Source organism: Abrus precatorius, unplaced genomic scaffold (assembly GCF_003935025.1).
Source record: "Abrus precatorius isolate BTA unplaced genomic scaffold, Abrus_2018 Scaffold11, whole genome shotgun sequence".
Taxonomy (NCBI): domain Eukaryota; kingdom Viridiplantae; phylum Streptophyta; class Magnoliopsida; order Fabales; family Fabaceae; genus Abrus; species Abrus precatorius.
The window spans coordinates 4,102,345-4,124,405 of record NW_020874303.1 but is presented as its reverse complement, the minus strand read 5'-3'; the positions used below and the strand labels follow the sequence as shown (position 1 = coordinate 4,124,405).

The following is a 22,061-nucleotide window of genomic DNA, read 5'->3' as shown; positions in this document are numbered from 1 at the left end:
GTATCTGTAAATTACGCTTTTCTAACAGTGCTATGTATATAAAAAAAAAGTCTCATAATTTAATATATTTATTATTTCCTTTCATTTGTTTTACCGTCATTCTCTCTTACAGGTTATGAACTCATTTATTATCACATGTATAATTAAAAGCATTTCTTAAAAAGTTTATTCGTTTTACAATTTTGAAAAATATTTTAAAATTAATTTTCAAAACTAAACTAAATAAATTATGAGCCATGCAATTTGCTTATTGCAACTTACCGAAAATGAATGGGTTGAAACATATTTTTTTTAAATGCTAAAATTTTTATTATTTTAATTTACAAATTTTTATACTTTTAAAAAGGTGACACACATTTTGAAAATTAATATTAATTTTTAGTTTTTTAAAGACATTTATCACTTTTATATAAAGAAAATTAAATAATAGGAAGATTTATCATTATTTTTATGTTAAGTTTTGAAATTATAGTTTATCTTTTTTAAATATTAAAATTTATACTAAAATATTTAAAATTAATTGTTGGAAAACTACTCTCAATAGCGTTATTTATGATTATCTATCATAGTAAGAGATTTGTATATATAAACATTTAAAATCTATAGCCCTCCTGCTTCTCAAAGAAAAAAAGATTTCGCTCTAACAGATCCACACGACTGTTATTTCTTCTTTTTATTTTTCAAGAGAAAAATGAAAAATTAAGATCTAAAGAAGAAAATGAAAGATATATCAAATTAAGCATCGTTAAGAAAATTTATTATCTTAATTAATATATATAGCTAATTATTTTTTTTTAAGAAAGAGACGATGTTTCATTTTAAAGTAAGAAATGTTATAAACTTATAAAACGTTTATAGAAGACTTATATTTATTTATTTTTAATGTGTCACTTAAAGTTGTTTTACTCAATTGAAAAATAATAAATTTGTAAAATTTATTATCGAATTTTTTTATTTTACTCTTTTACTCTTTTTCTAATTTATTAATTTATTTTTTGTCTATCAACATTTAAATAAAATATATTTGATGGATTAATTTACAGATAAGTTATGAAAAATTGCAATTATTCTCATTAATTTTTAGATTTTTTAATAATTAGTTATCCATTTTATAATATATTTATAAAAATAATTAAAAAAAGAGAGAGTAAAAGCACAGTTAAAAAAAGTCACATAAAAAAGATTCTTTTTAAATGACAACAAAACCCATGAAAAAAAAAGACTATAAATATATGATTTCTCTTTGTGAACGTGCCTGGACGCTCCCCACTTCTCTCTCTTGCGCAGCTTCCTAGCCAGCTACTCCAATTATTTGTGTCCCTTATTCGTAAATAAAAATAAATAAATACCTCTTCTCACCCCTCTCTCTCTCTCTCTCTCTTCCATGGCCACCACCCACACTGTTCCTCTCCAACACCACTCACGCATGCACTACCCCTCCACTGATGAAGAAGACCAAGACGACGACGACGAAGACACCGACCTCGAAGACCACAACAATGTTACCATCGACAACCAAATACCAGAACTCAAAAGCGGGTTTTCGGGTCGGGTATTGGTGGAGCCGAGAGCCAAATGGGTTGAAGAATGGAACAGGGTGTTCCTGCTAGTGTGCGCGACGGGGTTGTTCGTGGACCCCTTATTCTTCTACGCTCTCTCTATAAGCGACACGTGTATGTGCCTCTTCGTTGACGGGTGGCTGGTGATCACCGTGACGGTGCTCCGCTGCATGACGGACGCGTTGCACATTTGGAACATGTGGTTGCAGTTGAAGATGGCCAAGCGTTCTTCCATTCCCATACGAGACACCACCAAACTCATCGCCAACCGGCTCTTCTTCTTTGACCTCTTTGTCATTCTCCCTATTCCCCAGGTTAGACACTTTTACTTTATTCTCTTTTCTCTTCTTTTCCTTCATTTCATTTCGAAATTTACTCAGCTAATTGATTTTTAATTTTTGTTAATGAATTTTAGATAGGCTAACTGGTGTCCTAAAATAATTTAAAATAAAATCACTTTTCTAACAAATATACACAAATTCATCCTCATTTATACGCTCTAATACATATTAACATGTTTTTAATAAAATAAATTATGTATTAATTCTGTAATTAGTATCTTTGGAACAGTTAAAGGAAACCAATTAACAAGATCTATAATATTTTTTTAAATGAATTAAAAGGTTGAATTTATTATTTAAATTTAAATTTTTAGAGTTGAAGTTAATAAATTTATATAGGAAATTTATTGAAGTAAATGAAAATACGATTTGATTGAGATATTTTTGGGGGAGGGAAGTATTGGAGTTTGGTAGAGTGGGAAGTGAAGGAGGACAGGACAAGTGCATGAAACCGTTTGTTGTTTTTATGCATGCAGACTGCGATGGTTACCTGCATTACACTTCATCATGTGAATGTTTTCGCAAGCCCCGTGTCTCTCTGTCACTATATGTTTAAGATTTGTCAAAGGGGTTTTACGTATATTAATATTATCAATGTTCCAGACACTTGTTCAGAGGTTGTAGAATTAAGGGTTTCTATTGTATAATTGAGGATAATTTCGTTGGTCTCATCACTGTACGCCGAGTGAATTAGAGTCTACAACGGCATCTACAGTTGAAAATAAATAAAGACTAGTACTGAATTGAACACAACCAACGTACTAGCTGGTCAAATTTCTGAGTTGCTTCTCTTGTGACTTGGAAGACTCTTTTCATAATTTCTTTTGCTTTTTAATTTTCTTAAAATAATCATTATATGACATTTCTCTAATAAATTTTTATTTTATTTTGGTATGACGAGTGGACGTCCTAATCATAGTGGTTTCACTTAATGAACTCCATCCAAATCTTCATTAATTTATTTGAGGGATAGCTAGTTAATGGAATTAATAAAAAAAGGTTTATAAAAATTAATATAATACAAATATATTAATATTTTTTAAATTTTAATTTCGCAGACAGTATCTTAAGAAAATTTGGTTGGTATTTAATTACCTTTATTAAACACTTACACAGAACAACATATGCAAAATACTTCACCGATAACAATAATGCTAATAAATTATTGTGGAATTATATATTTCTAATTTCTAGACAATTCAATTTCTGTCTCAACTAGTCATAGAACAAAGGAGGCAACCAGTAAATAAATGGCATTTCATCAAACTCTACCTAAAGTATGGCTAGGAATGGCAAAAATAATTTAATTGATGATATATATGTATGGCCTTTTCGTTTAAACTTAATTTGTGAGCTTGGAGTACTACCATATATATGCATTACCTCGTATATAATTCTTTATCCGATGTTGCATTATATTGACCTCATATTACAAGAGAGACGTTTGTCATTTTCCTTAGAAGGTAGACCACGTTATTTGTGTCAGTGTGACGGAAATGGGTGGCATAACAAGGACACAACAACATTTTACAGTAAGTTGCCAACAATAAGGAGTGCCTCAAATTCATATACTACTACACAGTACTTAATTATTCTATCGTGCCATTGCAATTTACTATATCATATCGTGGTCACCTAAAACAGTAGTACAGAATTGCATGTTTTTTCATTTGAGGAAGCACGATACCTACATACATTTGTTTATCAAACTTATCTTTATTTTTTAATCTTCAATTTCACACTATTGTACACTAATTTTTTGAGTAACATTTTTATAACGGCTAATTACTTACCATTTCCTGTTAACGGTGTGCTTTATGTAGTTATTGGGGACACTTAATATCTTCATCGACCACATGCTACTTAATTAGCAAAAAATTATATATTATTATCTACGTAAAATGGTGTACAAATTAAAATTGGTTCGGTCGAAACAACATTTTCTTTTTTAAAAAAATTAAGGGAATCACAATAACAATGAATGCGTAGGATGTAATGTAAATTAAGTTTGGCCCGTATAATGGACATAGATTTCTTACATCGTATTTATATTTTATATCAGAAAATAAAATCTGAGAACTAAGCATCGATCGAGTTTTTCTTTGTAGTATAGAACGTATTAATTTTATGCTGAGTTTTGCTTCAAATACTGTGCTTATTATAGGGCTTACAGCAGTATGGTATCAGAGTTCTGTCAATGAGAAGAAAACTCAAAAGTAGTTATATATATATAATTTTTTTTTACCATTTTGCAGATTGTGCTATGGATAGCAATTCCGTCTCTGTTGGAGAAAGGATCAATTACGTTGGTGATGACAGTTTTCTTAATCATGTTCCTCTTTCAATACCTTCCCAAAATTTATCACTCAGTTTGTCTCTTGCGTCGCATTCAAAACCTCTCTGGCTACATTTTTGGGACCGTTTGGTGGAGTATCGCCCTCAACATGATCGCGTATTTTGTAGCTTCCCATGTAAGTGTTGCACTTTAGTGTCTTTTCATGCCGTGTATATTTCTAAATAATAACTATTAATATATAGTTGTCGACAATGATCCCAATTTAATAAAGCTGGCTATAAACGCTCCTATATAATTTGTAAAATATGATTTACTTAATAACACAAATTTGTCTAACAATGACTTCCGATTGAGCAAGTTTAATTTAATATCACTAAATTATCTGCAAATGAACACTAATATTCCCCGAAAAGCGGGCGGAATATTGAGGTGCTTTATGCTATAAAGCATTACAAGAAAGATGTAAAGAAGCGCAACAAGTTTTTTGAAAAATTCAAAGTTAATCAATTGATATACACAGAAAAGAAAAAAGGTTAATAACAAAGGAACTGCATTTGAGTGTTTCTTGATTGACAGGTTAGACAAGATAAGTCTAACAACTATATATTTTATTTGTTTACACCCACTTTTGGGTAGAAAGTGGGCAGGAGGAACATAAAAATGAAAAGAACATAATGAAAGAAAAAGTAAAAGATGTGATAGATAATATATAAAAAAGAAATAAAAAAATACATGTCAGAGAAAGTGAGTGAAAATATTAAGAATTCATTCACACACGTGTATATATATATATATATATATATATATATATATATATATATATATATATATAATTTCTTCTTCTTCTTTTTTCTTCTTTCTATCCAATACACGTAAAAATAGAGATGTACGAATTAAACATGGGGATAGCATTAATGTTATGAAAAAAAAAATTAGTCCATGAGTTTGTTATACTTTTACCTCATTCATCTCAGCTTAAAGACTTTCAAAGTGTAATCAGATTTTTGATTTGGGTCCCCATAACAAATTGTAGCCATTATTTTCAAGTTGAAGCACGGACAATTAGAGCCAAAGTCATATTAGAATTACTCTTAGTGTAGCCAACACAGGTTAGTTACAGTAGAACTAGATAATGATCCAGGCCAACTTTATCTGTAACATAAAGTGTTGTCATAATTTACCTTATCACCCGGACTCAAAGGTTAATCTCACAGTTCTTGTAAGAAATTTTTATCAAAACCATTTCTTTTTTAAATTATTGGGGTTGGTTACCATTTTTTCCATGTAAACATAGTAACGTATATTCTTTACATTTACATTTAACTTCTCTTTTTCACTAGTTGACTAAGGTTGCATTTGGCGGAGCAACTCAATTGAACAATTATTCAATACCATATTTTTTTATTTGCAAAACAAAATATTATTAAGGGACTACAAGGAGTATTCTCATTCTTAACAAACTTTTGACTGTTATAACATAAAATCTTATAACATAATTTGATAATAAAAATTATTAAAATAAATAACATTATTAAAAAAACAAAATCATAAATAAATCATAATTTTTTTTAATATAAATAAGTTAATAATAACTTTAAAAAAATCATAAAATATTTTCTAGCTCCTCAATATCCAATTTTTGTGTATGTTGAAACAGGCAGCAGGAGCATGTTGGTATTTGCTGGGGATCCAGAGGGCAGCCAAGTGTCTCCAAGAGCAATGTGCAAAAACAAGTGGTTGTGGCTTGAGAACACTGTGTTGTAAAGAACCTATATACTATGGAAGCACAAGCATTGTGAGAGAGAAATCCAGGTTGGTATGGGCAGAGAACAGTGAAGCAAGGTCTACTTGTTTAGCTAGCCCTGACAACTATGACTATGGTGTTTATAAATGGACTGTTCAACTCGTAACGAATGATAGCCGTTTGGAGAAAATACTTTTCCCCATCTTCTGGGGCCTAATGACTCTCAGGTACCCACCTCTATTTTCTTTTGCGGTCCCCTCCTCTACGATTTCGCATACGCTGTGTCTTATATTCTTTTGACGACGCTTTTGTTTTATTACACTCCCTTTATCTCCCTCTTCGATCATGATCTCTTCAATGGTGACAGCTAAAAGCTAGATAATAAAATCAACTCCATATCTTTTTATGTGTCTATTTTCTGAGCATAAAATTTGCTAAATTTATTTATTTCAATGGACATTAATTAAATAAACTTAATTTAATTTGGTGGGGAGCTCTTCTTTTTAGAATCTAATCAACAACCATGTTACAAATTTCCAATCCATACTATAGTACTTACCATCGCTTTAAGGATCATTTTCCCTTATATTCTTATCTCTCTCTCTCTCTCTCTCTATAATTTCATATAACAAAATATTTGCTTTTAAAATTATCCTAAATACATATTCATCTCGGAGTTACAATTATTAATCATATTACGCTTATTGTCAACAAAATAAATTTTCATGGCATTATCATTATGTACGTGGTTCATGCATTTCAGCGTCATGAAACATCAAATCAGAGTATTATTTATACATGGACCTAGAAAAACCTGCGTATTATCTGTACCGGCTTTGACGTTGTTGTTGCTTCATAGTTACTCCAATATCTTACTCAAACAGTCTCACTCTTTTTTAATTGTTGATGTGACCAGTACTTTTGGGAACCTAGAGAGCACAACGGAACGGATTGAAGTGGTTTTCAACATTATTGTATTGACTAGTGGCCTCATTCTAGTCACGATGCTGATTGGAAACATCAAGGTACATGCATTAACATTAAAAAAACATGGGGTCACATAATAAACAATAACTCATGAACTGTTAATTATTTTATTTAGCTAGAATGGTTGCATTACTTAGGTTACATAAATAGTTCAATACATTTTAATTTTGGTGACCCATATAGGTATTTTTGCATGCCACAACATCAAAGAAGCAAGCAATGCAATTGAAGATGAGGAACATTGAATGGTGGATGAGTAAAAGGCGCTTGCCACATGGGTTTCGGCAACGTGTGCGTAACTACGAGCGGCAACGTTGGGCTGCTATGCGTGGGGTTGATGAATGCCAAATGATAAAAAATCTCCCAGAGGGTCTAAGAAGGGACATCAAGTACCATCTTTGTTTGGATTTAGTGAGACAGGTAAGGTTCTAAAAGGTGCTCCAATTTTTATCACATCTTTCCCCTTATGTTTCATTTTGTTTTTAGAGGAGGCACTGGCAAGTACCTTAACACAATATTTTTATCTTATTTAACATTTCAAACATGACCACAACAGAACACGACATCGATATGTATTCTTACAAACTTTATTCTAAAAACATTGAAATCTTAAATGTCTAATCTGTGCATCATTAACTCCGTACAAATTAGAAAAGGTGTCAACTGAGCGTAATTTTTTCGCTATCCTTTCTGTTTTTTTACCCTTGTTTCATTGTAATTATTGATTGCTTTGTTTTGTTTTTAGTTCATAGTTGTAATTAACTGATTGCTTGATTCAGTGATTTTTCTTCGCCGTGGCCCACTTTCTAACGATGATTTGAAATGAGTCTCTTTTTTTTGTCTTTATATACGTTGGTTAAATGTCTTACAAATGCATACAATTTTCTTTCTAAAGTGCTAATTTGTACTCTAAGCAGTACTATAACAAAATGTCAAAACCCACTGACACAATTTTTGTCAAAAAAAGCCACTGAAATAAGGCCTTCTTCTAACTTCCTTAATTGGCCCTGAAGGTATAAAAAAGCCCAAACCCAATAACGAGGGGGGTAACGAGGGCCTGAATGCTAATGCTTTAGTATTTTGTTCAGGTGCCACTATTTCAGCACATGGATGATTTGGTGCTAGAGAACATTTGTGACCGTGTGAAGTCCCTTGTATTCACAAAGGGAGAAACAGTAAGTTCTATATCCCTCTGAATTGCTTTATTACTAATAGCATATATATTTCATACAGACATCACGCCAAATGTTAATTTCAAACAAGGGAATTATATGTAGGAGCCTTGTTATATCCTCCTATCTATAACTTCAAATGACATTAACTTTGTAAAATATACTACAAATAACTTTTTATTAAAAATACATTTTTCAGTCTAATCATTAATTCATGTGATATTATAATGATAAATTCATATATATATAATTTACTCAATAAAAACGTTCATAAATTTATTATACAGTATTAGTTAACGTCAAACGAGTTAATAAAGTATTTACTAACTTTTGAATGGTGTAAAAATTTGTACACTTAACAGACTTCATCCAAACTTTAAATTCAATTATTTGATTGATAAAATTCACTTTTGATAAAATGTAATTAAAAATATCATTTTACTAAATATGAGACCGATTTCATTTGATCCACTAGTGTAAATGTATGTATATATGTGGTTAATTTAATTATGGTGCAGATAACTAGAGAGGGAGACCCAGTTCAAAGAATGTTATTTGTGGTGAGGGGTCACCTTCAGAGCAGCCAAGTCCTACGAGATGGGGTGAAAAGTTGCTGCATGTTAGGCCCAGGGAACTTCAGTGGGGATGAGCTACTTTCATGGTGTCTAAGGAGGCCCTTTATAGAGCGTCTTCCACCATCATCATGCACTTTGGTCACACTTGAAACCACTGAGGCATTTGGGCTTGAAGCTAAGGATGTGAAGTATGTGACACAACATTTTAGGTACACATTTGTAAAGGAAAAGGTTAAGAGAAGCGCTAGGTATTACTCACCTGGCTGGAGAACTTGGGCTGCTGTGGCCATTCAGTTGGCTTGGAGAAGGTATAAGCATCGTTTGAATTTGAATTCTTTGTCCTTTATAAGGCCTCGAAGGCCTGCTTCAAGGTGCACTTCCATGGAAGAGGATAGGCTTCGTCTCTATACGGCTTTGTTAACCTCACCAAAGCCTAATCAGGATGACTTTGACTTTTGATAACATTATGTATATGCATGTGGATTTTGTTTACCCTAAATCAAAGGCTAATTTATAATCTATGTATGTATGCTGTTTATGCCAAGTCCTCACAAGCTTTTGCCACACTAATTATTTACTTATGTGGATTACTGTGAGTACAATAGTTTCGGTATGATGTAAGTGTAATCCCCCAAAAATGTTAGATAAAACTTCTTTATTTAAAAAAAAGAAAACATTTTTCAGTGCTTATATGTAACCGACATGCATAACCAATTAAAAAAGTCATAATAACATTAAAATAATTCGACAAGAACATTTTATTATTATTATTATTATTATTATTTTGGGAACTTAGTGGGGGGGGGGGGTGTTTAATTCCTCTAGTGAGACCCCTAGATGGGTGAGGAATAAGAAAAGCAAAATTAGGATGAAAAACATTGACAGGGATCATATCTCATCATTATCATCGAATGTCCATAACTCTTACCATATCAGTTATCAAAAAGGAATATACTTTATCATCGAGTGTTGAACAGCTTACCTTATTGGAATTGGATTTCTGGGACTAAAATTCATATCATTCGTGTCTGACATCTTTTCTAGTTCTCTCAATTATAAAATGTGATAGGGTGGGTAGATTTATAAAGAGGGTTGCTCCTTGGCGGGTATTTTTGATAACGGAAATTTTATATTTATTTAACAATATAGTTATTGGAGTCAGAATGATATAATCTAAGTCAGAAAATAAACCAACGCCTGTATAAAAGAAGAAAACTTCAGACTTCAAACATATTCTTTGCCTTACACATATTCTCCTACCTTAGATTGTTTTTAACTTCAGTAATGAAGTGTTTCGTTGCATAAACACGTACTTCTGTCTAGGATCAACACACGAGGAATACTTTCTATTGGAATCAGCCTGCAAGGTATAGAACAAAATAGTTCTGATATTAAATAGAACTCCAATTAATTATTAATAATGGACTAGAAGAAATAAGAACGATATATTAATTTACAATCATGCATAAAAGTGCATGGCTTCAATTACGTGCGAACCTGGACTTCAATCACATTATTAAACGTATCATTCGGGTTCCGAGTATAATACGTTGAAAAGCTCATGGGTCGTTCGCACCCAATCTCAACTTTCTGAGAAATGTTAAGAAAAGAAGATGAAAAAAAATAATATATTAGAATCATCCGTACTTCCAACCGACACCGTGACTTCTACCCGAATTATGCTTCAAAGTATAAAACGTTCTTCATTAGAATCACTTCCAGATCGATTCATCACTCACTTGTGTTTAGATATATCATCAATTATTTAGATTTAGAATATATTAATATCAATAATAAATAGTTTTTATTTATATTATACTATATTTTAATAAACAAATTATTATAAAATAAGTTTTGTGTTTAGATATATTAGATGAGAAGTGATTTTTAAAATAATCTGTTATGTTAAGATTTTATAAATTAACTAAATTTTTTGGATAAAAATGAAAATATGTATAATAATATGTAATGATATTTTTGTATTTAAAATAATTAAATATTAAGAATAAAGTAATGGAATAATAAAATAAAAGTTAACTAAAACATATATTGACAACTTTAATATCAAGTTTTAAAAGTTTGTCTATCTTTAATAAGTAATTTCATTTGTAAAATAAAATAATCAAAGATTGTAAACTGATTTTAAAAATTTACCAAGCAAAATTAAATAATATATTTTTAATTTTTTTACATAATTAACAAAAATTAGTTCATTCAAGCACACACTAATGCCTATTATTTATGTTTTTTAATTTATGAAACAACATTTTAAAAGAAAATATGTCTAAGTTAATAAATTATAAATAACATATTTGATTTTTTTGTTTTTTAAAATATTTAAAATTGTTTATATAATTAGAAAGTTCTTATATAATACAACGTGGTCATATAAAGATGCGACAGTGGCAAACTAATTAAGTATATAATAATTAAATTTTATCTTTAATTATATAAATCATACGTTATTATTATTAAAATCACTCAAAATTAATCGATTAATTAAGTATAAATTATTTATATTAATTCCTTTTCATAGACATTTTTTTTGCCAGGAGCTTATTAATATTAATTCTTAAAAGAAATCTGAATTGTTGTGTGTTGTTGGGTTTGAGTTACCGGTTTCATGGGCCTAAGAGCTAGAGCTAGCATATAGCTGCGTGGATCTGGCATTGGATCCAACTCAGTAATTGATATGGAGATCAAGGCCCTTGGGCCTAAATAAGTAAAAAAGAAACGCTGCCTTTAAATATTTTAGGTAAATGGCAATTTATAATCGAATAATGTATAATTGGGGAAAAAGGATATGGTGTGCTTAATTTGTTAAAAAAAGTGGTGCGCAATACAAAAATAACTAGATGTATAAAATATTTATTCTATACTTGATTTTAAATATTTATTCTTAGAAACGATGAATATCTTCTTTAATTATTTGTTTAATATGTAAACTTGATAATTTTTTTACTAAAAATGAAATAACTACTACACTTTTATATTTTTCATGTGATAGGTTTTTTACAAAGAAAAAGGAACTTACCACTTTCTATTACTCAAAATCAACCTTAAAAATAAATGTTAACATTTTTCTAAAGTTTCTTTGTTATCACTATTTAACATTTTTTTATGACAAAAACTGAAGTTAGTGACAACTCTTAATTTTAAATACTAATATTTAAAATTATATATATATATATATATATATATATATATATATATTAATTTATGAGATTTGCTATGTTTTGCAAACAAGTTTCTTCAGTGATTTGTATAGATTTTTGTGCCCATTTCAAGTAAATGTTTATCCAGCAACGAATGATTGAACTAGGAAATTAGTGAAAATAGTTCATGAGTAAAATATCTCCCGCCATTTAAGCGCTTTATAAAATTTAGATTTTTTTTTTCTTGAGTTAACTCTGGTTATGCTAGACTTGAGCAATATTTGCATATTGAGTTAACTCTGGTTCACTAGTTTCGTTCGTTAAAATTTAAAAAATTTCATTTTACTAATCAAAACTAAAAGCATAAGGGCGAGGTAGCAAGTGTATAACACCAAATTTACAATAATATATCGGAAATTTACACAATGAATTATATAAGTTATTGGAACTTTACGTCTAAGATCTTCATCACCTTAATTACATCGGAAAGGAATAGATAAATATGTACAAGGAAATGAATGTTATGCCTTAGCTGCTGCTAATGTTGAGAACTGATGTTCCTGTGCCTCTGGAGCAGCGGAACCCCTGAAGAGCAAAATGGCCAAGCTGCCTATACAGAAATGGATAAAGCAGCCACAGCAATGTGTCACAAATGAACCAAAATCAGTACCTACAATGCATTGCCAACCAGGTCCATACAGTCTATCAAATTCCTGCCATAACATCACACAAAAATGTTTCAAAGAATCAACTTACAAAGAACTTCTTGCTTGTTAGGTAGATAAAATTTTCAATAACTATTTATTTCAGATAAAAATAAAAAAATAAAGTAAAATTAATTAATTTTTTCTTATAAATTAAAGTCATTTTATATATCTTCCCTTTAGAAGAATTAAACGAATAAAGAACTTTTAAAAAAAGTTAAAATGTAGAAATTAATTAATTTTAACTTAGAAAAAAATTAATTCATATTTCTTCCTATTCATTTTATATATTTATCTTACAAAAAATCATTAAACTAGCTCATAACACTGCTAGAGCTAGCCTTTTAAGATTTTACCTTCTTGATAAACCGGGCTATGTCAATGGCCTCAGTGACATCGAAGAAATCCAATGCTTTTGATGCTAAATTCAGGGCATCTTGCTGCATGTTTTGAAGCATGTCTGTCTCACCAATCACTGCCTTGCCTTCTAGCATGGTGAACTACAGTTAAATTCACCGCAACAAATAGTATATTGGAAATGAAAGAAGAATGAGTATGGTGCTGAAAAGGGGGAGTTACAGAGCAAAATGAGCTGCTTCTAGTAGGTTGTGAAATGGGGATTAAAAAGGTAAGGTGGCGGTGGTGGAGATTTAAATATATATTAACAAGGGTGGTGCTAGTGGATCACCCACGTGTGGCCACCAAAAGATTCCATGAAAATAGCCCTTTTATTTTACCATGTGATTATATAATTACCGTGGATCAAGTTTGGCGCTATTATCCTTTATGGAACATGGACAAGCAACGTTGTCAATATTATTTGGTAGAGATAACTCAGGATAAAGTTACGTACGTACACTTGCAAATCCTAGATAATGTTGTACACGTGTTCTATAATATGTGGCTTTGTCGGTGCGATTTGGCCATTGAGTCTTGTCGCAAGGTAAGGTGGAGCTCTAGTAATTTGTCTAGTTCTTATTATTGTCTGTTAGATTTGTGACATTTTGGCTGGTGTTCGTGGCAGAAATTTCATTCTAATAATGGAGAAACTTCGGACCAAAAATAGACAGCAAGTATATATAAATCCAAGCTACTTCAACTCAAGCAATTAAATTAACGATGGAAATGTATAATATTTTACACATTTCATTTCGAAAAATGACTTGATGTTGATTTTGAAATTATAATTTGTGCTCGGGCACTTCATCAAATAGTTCACTTATAACTATGCTTTAGTTGGTTTGAAAATTTTGGGCAGAAGTGAAGAAATACAATAATTCACATTATATATTGTGAATTCAATATTTACTCATATATTTTGATGAATAGGACCACATAAGGTGCTCGCTTGGATATTCATGACACGATGGTTATTTGGGCTACTACTAGCTAAATGAATTTTGGCATGAGTTTAGCACAGGAATATTATTCATTCATGTTTGCATTTTAACCTTACCTTTTCGTTATAAAATACACTTTTTTCATTTCAAAATTACAAATATTCATTCCTTGTTATATCTTCGTATTTAGCTTAGTGTTTTTTTTTATATTGGACGTTGTGGGCGTTAAATTGTCTCATATTTACTGCGAATAAAATGGTTTTTTTAAGTTAATTTTTGAGAGTGAAGAGAAATATAAAAAAGGATAAATTATATTTTTTGTTATCTATGCTTAAGTAAAGTTTTAATTTGTATAATTTAGATTAAAAAATAGAGAATTAAATGAAATTAAAAACAATTAGAGAACTAAAGTAAAATTAAAACTAAACGTAGAAGACTAATTTAAACTTCACTTAAATTTAGAGAGTGAATAATATAATTTTGCCTGAAAAAAGTGAAATAAAATAATAAAAATTTAATGGATGATACAATAAAAAATAAAAATGATATAAAATTATTAAAAATAGGTATTAAAAATCAAAATTCTTCTGAAATAAAATGATTTAATTAGGGTTGATCGTAAGTTTAGTTAAAATATATTGACATATGACCTAAATTAACCCGATTTGATGAATAGATTGATTCAAATTAGATAATTAAAAATGTACTTAAAAATGAAAAAAACATAGAAAAATCTTTATATGTAAAATCTTACGATTTTCAAATTATATTTAATCAATCCATCAATGTTTAAAAAATTTAATTTATACTCAAATAATAGATTTTATAAAAAAAATTGCACATTAAAATATAAATATTATTCAATATTTAAAGATTTTATTTGATTATTTTTAAAATTAAATATATTGATCAATTATGTAAACCAAATTGTTAATTTTAGTATAGTTTGGATTGGGTTGATAAGATACACCTTGCCAAAGATGAGCGCAAGGTTTAATATTTAATCTTGGTATTGTTTTCCACGTAGACATGTAATCTAAAGAAAGACAAGATTTAGTTATTGTAAGTTTTAACAGAAAAACCGGTAATCTGATTTGTTGCTTTCGTTTTCCGTTAACACATACAACGTTGCATCACAAACATGAAACCTTGTACATATTAATAGCAGTGCTTGTAAAAACCATTAAAACATCTCTCACCATTTTCTTCGCCCCTTTTCTTTCTCCACCCTCCGTTCCTTTCATCTTCTACCCTCACCATTCCCATTCTCTCCTTCTCCAACCAATGGCGCCTCGCCTCTGGTCATGCTTCCGCCACAAGCACGCCGGAGCCCCTCACGACGGAAACGGCGCGGCCGAAGAGGCGGCGGAGGGTGAGGGACCGGTGCTGGTGGAGATGTTCACGTCGCAGGGGTGTCCCACATCGCCGGCGGCGGACCTTCTGTTCTCTCGGTTGGGGAGAGGTGACTTCCAGCTGGCAGGGCCGGTGGTGCTGTTGGCCTTCCACGTGGACTATTGGGATTACATGGGCTGGAGGGACCCATTTGGGTCCAGCCAGTGGACCGTTAGACAGAAGGCCTATGTTGAGGCCCTTGGGCTTGACACTTTGTTTACCCCACAGGTTGTAGTACAAGGCAAGGCCCAAATCCTTTTAAATGACGAGAATACCCTCATATCTGCCATCTCCTCTGCTCCTAGGTTCCCTGCGCCCCGCTTCCAGGTCAGTTTTCTAATATTCTTCCCTTTATTCTTTTATTACCACATGCATCATGCATGCATTACTTCTATGCTTTTTTCTCTTCTTGTTTTTTATAAACTGTTTTCTATTGTTCTATAATTTCCTTGTTTTTGTTCAAATTTACATTTTGAAAGCTAATATAAGATAGTGGAAATATTTTTAAAGCTTTAGATTCCGGCAAATATTAATCTTAAAGCTAAATATTTTTAGGGTGATTGGAGCTTGTAAATTAAATTGTTAGAATCAAGTGTGAATTGAGTCTTACATGAAATGAGATATGAGCAAGTTAATAGTTTATAAAGAGATAGACTCATATACCTATTATCTTAAGGTTTTGTGGTTGTATTGTGGCGTCCTACTCATTATAAGGTTCCCTACTTAAATGCTCCTCTAACTTAATAGTGATATTAAAGTTAGGTCAATCCAAATGACTAATTCAAAACGTGGCTGGAAGTGCATCATAGAGGAAACAACAACATTAGATAGAAACGTGGTTAAAAGTGTATCATAAAAGAAATAGTAACATTAGATGAGCCCTAACAAAGAGCTAGTAGCATCCACATGTGGAAAATGTGGAGTCTAAAAAGACTTGTGAGGGAGCCAATATAAAATATGAGTTGAGTCCCACATATAATAGGATATAAGCAAGTTAAGAGTTTATAAAGAGATTGACTTATATACTCATTATTTAAAAAAAAATGTGCTAAAAATGGTTCTTTAAAGAGTGTGTTAACCTTTTGTTTGTAGATTAAGTGAAGATTCTAATTTCATGTAGTAATGATAATTTATATTGTAATACAAAGAAGATTTTTCATCCTAAGGAATTTTTCGAATACTTGTGTTTGTGGATGTATATCCGAGTGGAATCTCACTGCTTAAAAATGAACTGTTCTTTAGGAGTTGACCTCTGCGAGTATGCTACAACATTTTTTTATTTGACACAAAGCATTGCAAACAACTTCTAACATGATTGTTTCACCGCAAATGTCCGTTTGTAAAAAACAAAAAGCTTTATTATTTGATAAATTAAAAATTAACAATTAAACATCATTTTCAAGTTTAAAGTATTTTGTCATTAATTTTTTTTAATCAATGTTACCAAAGTCTAATCCAAACATACTGATGAAGAAGTTTATGATCATGGTGTTATTTTAGTGTTAGAAGATAAACTAGGGGGGGAGACTAACGTTTTCTTGGTGTGCTATGGAAGTGTTCTATCATTAGGCCTTGAATGCTGCACTACATTCTCTATTATTCGTTTCTAATTTTTATGATTAGTTTAAAAGGAAGAAAACAAATGCTACGCTGCCACAAAGCCTGTTTTAGAAAGTAATAGTGGGATCGTTCTGGATTTTCATCTTTTTTTTTTTTATTAAAAAAGAAATTGGTAGTATTAATATAAGCATTTTACGTAAAGGTCGTGAATTTTTCTGCAAAAAAGAATGAATTGATCTTAAAATTAAAATAAAAAAAATAATAATAATAGGTTAATACATTAGCAACTGGTGGTGGGGCATTCTTTTTGGCTTTTTTTTTATTCTAACTTTCTTGTTTATTCTCGTTGTTTTAGGCTTTTAGCTAAGTTGTGAATTTAGGTGCTAAAGGAGTCAAACTAATAGTAATAAGATTTTATTAAAAATTGAGATGTTTATTATATTTTTATTTTTAATAAAATTTTATTGTTATGAATTACTTAAATTCAATCTTAAAGAATGAAGTTAACAAGATCAATAAAAATTCTGCTTTTGATTTCTTAATGAATAGCTTACGGATATTGGTTAACATTTGCGTATCAAGTTTTTAACAGTTGAACAAAATTGTTTGCTAGCAGGCAACTTTCAATAGGCCTACATCAGATTTTTTGGAAGTCACCCTAAATGGAGCATTGAGGAGCAAGGTGGACTGTGATGGTGCAGATATAATGGTAGCACTATACGAAACTGGTTTGGTTACTGACTGTCCAAGAGGGGAAAACAAAGGGCGTGTTCTATCCAATGACTATGTTGTTAGAAAACTCGAAAAGCTCTGCACTGTCAAAGACCACCCTGCTAAGAAGACAATATCGGGAACAGTTAGTTTTTCCCTGTGGGATACATTCAACTGCAGCAGGTGTGGCCTGGCGGTATTTGTTGAAAGCAGCTCTCATGAAATTTTTGGTTCTCAGAATTTTCAGATTCCTGATGATATATGTGATACTCAGTAATTAGTTTTTTAAGTGATGATATATATGTACAGGACGAGTTCTGTTTTAACGTAATATTGGAGAGAAAAATTGAAATTGTGGCCTACTTTGTTGTACCTGAAACACAGCATATAGTTTGTTTCTTCCTATATTGGAGACACGTTACGCTAGTTGTCTGCTAGATTCGATTGCGCATCATTGGCGAATCAGTTGGCTTGCCCTCTTTGGTGGCTACCAACGTCCCATTTTATTTAATTGATCTATTACACGATCATTATTTTCAGTAATACCCAAGATAGGACGCTAAACATACACCGAATAGAAGTAGCTTAGGTTTTGAGAAATTAAAAGAAATTCATCCACTTTTAAAAAGCACCATAAGATGCATGCGTTGGGTGGAGGGGAGAAGGAGGAGCGAGTAGCTAGTGTGCAAAACAATTCTATGATGACCTATGTTTGATCATAACAAAGATGCAGAAAAATGACTTTGTCATGAATAATCTGTCATTTCAACATTATTTCACAGGTAGATGGCAGTGAGGAAATGCATTTATTTTACAAAACAAGCAAACTCTACTATGTACAAGTCAGACTGTTCCTCCAAAGAACAAGAATTTTGACAATCATACAACGAATATTTTTTCCCCATCAGATTGTGTTCTGAAACTACCGATAGGCTACCAACCAAGTCCCGCAACAGGTCTTTCGAAGCAAATCCAATGTTGCTGGCAACAGTAGCATAACAAAGATATCTTGATTAATGTTTCCCCCAAAAGAAAAGAATTAGCTGGAAGAACAAATTGCGTATTACACTGAATCTACTGCTTGAACTTGTTGGCGGGCCAGGTACTTCTCCCTTCTTTCTTTCTATAAACATTAAGCGACAGACAATTTAGGATGTAAATAATGAAAATATATTAAAAAAAAGATTGAAATGGACAACTCTATGCTCAACATTATACGTACCCATTCGTCAATTACAAGCCCTTCAGCAACAACTCGAGGACCTGCCTCTGCAGGAGGCTTCTTCCGAGCTTCAAGGGCAGCATCAGCTTCAGCCAACTGTCTTTTCAATTTATCCAAAGCCTAAAAAGACCAGACTGTCATTAATGCACATCAATCCTTTGGACCTGTACTAGGACAATTAGCAGGAAAGTTTGACTTACAGGACTTGACCGTTCTGGATCTATAAACACAACCCTCAAGATTCGTTCCACTGTCACTAGATCCTTTTCTTCATCAAACTGCAAGACACAAGCCCGATGACCAAATTTATTCTTATCATTAACCGGTAACCTTTAAAATATAGTCAAAAAGCATGAATAAATGAAACAAGCTATAATCAATGCAGCATAAGCTGATACTATATACGATTATTTGTCAAAAAATAATCCTAAACAGATTTTGAAGTTCAGTTTTCCTGGCATATATTAATGTCATAGGGCCGATAGCAAACCTATACAATTTTGTGTCCTACATATGGAATAATATAATAGAACTTTTCCATACAAGGAAATCGAGCATGAATAACCAACAGTATTATAAAAAATTGCTTGTGTATTTTCTCATCTCTGGATTTTACGTACAGTCTCACCATTTTTGTTCTACTCTCTCCGCTTGTTCTCTGCCAGCCTCTACTTTCCACTATTACACCCCCTTCATCTCCACTTTTCTCCAGTTATTCTACTGAGTAGGGATGGCTCAATTCGCCCAATACAACATAGATTTAGTACAAGGAGGACCAAGCAGTTGACAAAAGAAAATGCATTTAATCCACCCAACTTCCAAATCCATAGATATAAATTCTTTGTAATGAACATAGGTTTTGTCTACTATTTAAAGCATATTCACTAGCCAGAGTTTTGAAATGCCTGTGCATTATGACTTCTCCTAATTTCCCAAAGAATCCTGCTTCCATTCTAAAGAACTAAGAAGCAGGCAAATATTACCATGTAACCCAAGTTCTGTATCGATTCTTCCTATCTTAAAGAAACACAATCCATGCTCCACAAATGGCTTTAAGGGAGAGAACTATATAGCTTGAGATATTTGGCAGTCGATGATATAGATAATATCAAATTGAATTCTTCCAAGCAATAAACTATCATTATGCACCTAAAAAATTCAACTATAAAGTAAAGGCTATCTACAAACCTAGTTTTTCTAAGAATTTGCTGCTGAGAGAAATTAATTGTTTGAAACTGTTAGGAAGTATTGGTTTGACAATCAAGACTCATTCATACCGTACAAACTTCTTTTGAGCAAAGCCATAGCATCTACCCTACAGTGATTCAACCTCATTAATGGATTCCTACTAACATGTTGTCTTGCTAGTGCATTAATTATAAGGGGTTAAGATGTGTCAGAGAATTCAAGTACATCTTTTTCTAACCAAATTAATTTCAGATCCTGTAATCTCTTTCAAAACTGTTGTGAGACTTCAAATTGGCATAAACCAGTTTGTAACCATTATAATCACGATTGCTAATTAGCTATTCAATCAAATGCCCCATGAAGTGTTGTAGTAGCCGTATAAAGTTATGAAACATAACCTTTGAAAAAAGTGTCAGCATTTGACAAATCTCCAATTATAGTAGTAAATTCAAAACAAATAAAACTACTAAATTTGTTTTCTCCTTTTTACTTCTGGGCAATCAAGTTTGAATTTGATGATACAGATTTACTGGTTTTAGCAGAAATTACTCAACTTTCTTTTATATCATAGGTTTCACAAATTAGCCAACAGAATAAAAAGAAAGTACAAACTAGGAAGAAACTCTCTCTCTCTCTCTCTCTTCATTGAGATATTCTATATAATACTATATCAGAAGGTATCAGACATACCAGCTCAGGTACATAGTCCACTCCTTCTTTCACTTTGAGACTCATGATTTTGAACTTGACCTTGTTCTTCTGATCCGACAACTTTTCATTGTTTTCAGGTTGCTCCACAAACTTAAACACTGAGCACCAAATTTGGAAAGTAACATTAATATATAACACCAAAAAAAAAAAAAAAAAAAACACTAACAAGACGACAAATGAAATTTCCAAAAACAACATACGGATTAAAAAAATTACCAGTTGCAATCAAACTTTCCCCAGGAGCAAGAATGCCACCAGGAGGCCGCATGTAACAACTCTTCGGCGCCGTAGTTTGAAACTGAAATTACAATAAGAGTTAAGAAATCCATTAGAAAAAGTCACCAACTATGAGTAAATGCAAATTTTCATACGTAAAAATAAAACAGAACCGAACGTTGTTTCAACTTTAGAAACACATGAAACTAAACGATATATGATATAATAAACCGTTTTATATTCAAATTTCAACACGTTATCCTGCAATGTTGGAGTTTCATGCATCGTTAACCGCAACAATTGAAAACCAGCAAAATCCACACACCTTGAAAGCAACGTGAGACTTGCTAGTGTTCTTTAACCGAACCGCACTTCGAACCTGCCTCCCCGGTTCATCTTCACAACAACGAGAAATCAAAATTTCAGCACTAACAATTAAAATTAGCAAACACGGCACAAGAAACAACGAATTGAGAAAGAAAAGCACCGCAAAGAACAAAACGAAACATAGAAATGCGATGGAAATCAGAATCCGAATGGCTTTACATGGAAAGTAGAGGTAATTGGAAGGATCGAGACGGAGTCTCCGCCGAGGAGGTAGCAACGACCTTGCAACAGACGACACCGTTTTGGATGACCTCTTAGCGTTCCCTTCGGAGTGGTTCTGTGGCGAAAAAGCGTTCCCCGAACTCCAGAAGGGGCATAGCCTGAAGAGCTTCACGTCGGAGCTCGGCTTATGGCGGCCGGCGATGGCCATGGTATCGCCGGCAAGTGATGGAGTTAGGGGCTCCGGTGAGGAATTGAAATTGAATGCAAAACGCAGCGTTTTGTTTAGGAATTGGATTATTGAGGTTGGAATGTTGCAGAAGAAAGCGAAGAGGGAGAAGAAGTGAGAGTTTGTGTTCGACTGTCAACGACTTTATGCCGACGCCCCTGCACTCGCAACGTGTCCTTCAGGTAGCGTTCGTTTTATTTAATGCACACGCTCTTCACCATTTATTCAACTACATTAAAGTTGGAATTTTTATGTAGTAATATTAATACTATTATAAATTTTGAATTTAAATATCCAAAAAGTTGCTTCTAATTAGGGTAACATATGTTGATAACAATGTCTTCCTTTTAATGCTATATTCAACACTTTCATTATTAGAATTAGAATACTGATTCGTAACATTTATTTACAAT

General features: G+C 31.9%; 4 protein-coding genes across 6 annotated transcripts; 2 read left to right on the top strand and 2 right to left on the bottom strand.

Moving 5' to 3' along the window:
- Positions 1-1,274: 1,274 nt before the first annotated feature.
- On the top strand, positions 1,275-9,218 carry LOC113855323 (cyclic nucleotide-gated ion channel 4-like). Of its 3 annotated transcripts, none has more exons than XM_027486918.1 (7): positions 1,275-1,873; positions 4,156-4,371; positions 5,854-6,008; positions 6,857-6,965; positions 7,111-7,347; positions 8,016-8,102; positions 8,618-9,218. In XM_027486918.1, the coding sequence occupies exons 1-7, from the start codon at positions 1,385-1,387 to the stop codon at positions 9,131-9,133; spliced, it is 1,809 nt and encodes a 602-aa protein (XP_027342719.1). In that variant the 5' UTR covers positions 1,275-1,384; the 3' UTR covers positions 9,134-9,218. The 3 variants fall into 3 exon arrangements, with proteins under 3 accessions (XP_027342719.1, XP_027342717.1, XP_027342718.1); XM_027486916.1 differs by having other exon boundaries at positions 5,854-6,167; XM_027486917.1 differs by lacking the exon at positions 8,016-8,102 and having other exon boundaries at positions 5,854-6,167.
- A 3,069-nt stretch (positions 9,219-12,287) lies between these two features.
- LOC113856425 (dynein light chain LC6, flagellar outer arm) lies at positions 12,288-13,136 on the bottom strand. The gene is made up of 2 exons (XM_027488225.1): positions 12,890-13,136; positions 12,288-12,542 (listed from the first exon to the last, which is right to left on the bottom strand). The coding sequence occupies exons 1-2, from the start codon at positions 13,025-13,027 to the stop codon at positions 12,351-12,353; spliced, it is 330 nt and encodes a 109-aa protein (XP_027344026.1). The 5' UTR covers positions 13,028-13,136; the 3' UTR covers positions 12,288-12,350.
- A 2,021-nt stretch (positions 13,137-15,157) lies between these two features.
- LOC113855479 lies at positions 15,158-18,269 on the top strand. Its single transcript, XM_027487125.1, has 2 exons — positions 15,158-15,592; positions 17,442-18,269. The coding sequence occupies exons 1-2, from the start codon at positions 15,158-15,160 to the stop codon at positions 17,811-17,813; spliced, it is 807 nt and encodes a 268-aa protein (XP_027342926.1). The 3' UTR covers positions 17,814-18,269.
- On the bottom strand, positions 18,269-21,799 carry LOC113854384 (vesicle-associated protein 4-1-like). Its single transcript, XM_027485340.1, has 8 exons — positions 21,420-21,799; positions 21,199-21,269; positions 20,874-20,955; positions 20,637-20,755; positions 18,959-19,036; positions 18,759-18,878; positions 18,604-18,659; positions 18,269-18,517 (listed from the first exon to the last, which is right to left on the bottom strand). The coding sequence occupies exons 1-8, from the start codon at positions 21,628-21,630 to the stop codon at positions 18,343-18,345; spliced, it is 912 nt and encodes a 303-aa protein (XP_027341141.1). The 5' UTR covers positions 21,631-21,799; the 3' UTR covers positions 18,269-18,342.
- Positions 21,800-22,061: the final 262 nt, after the last annotated feature.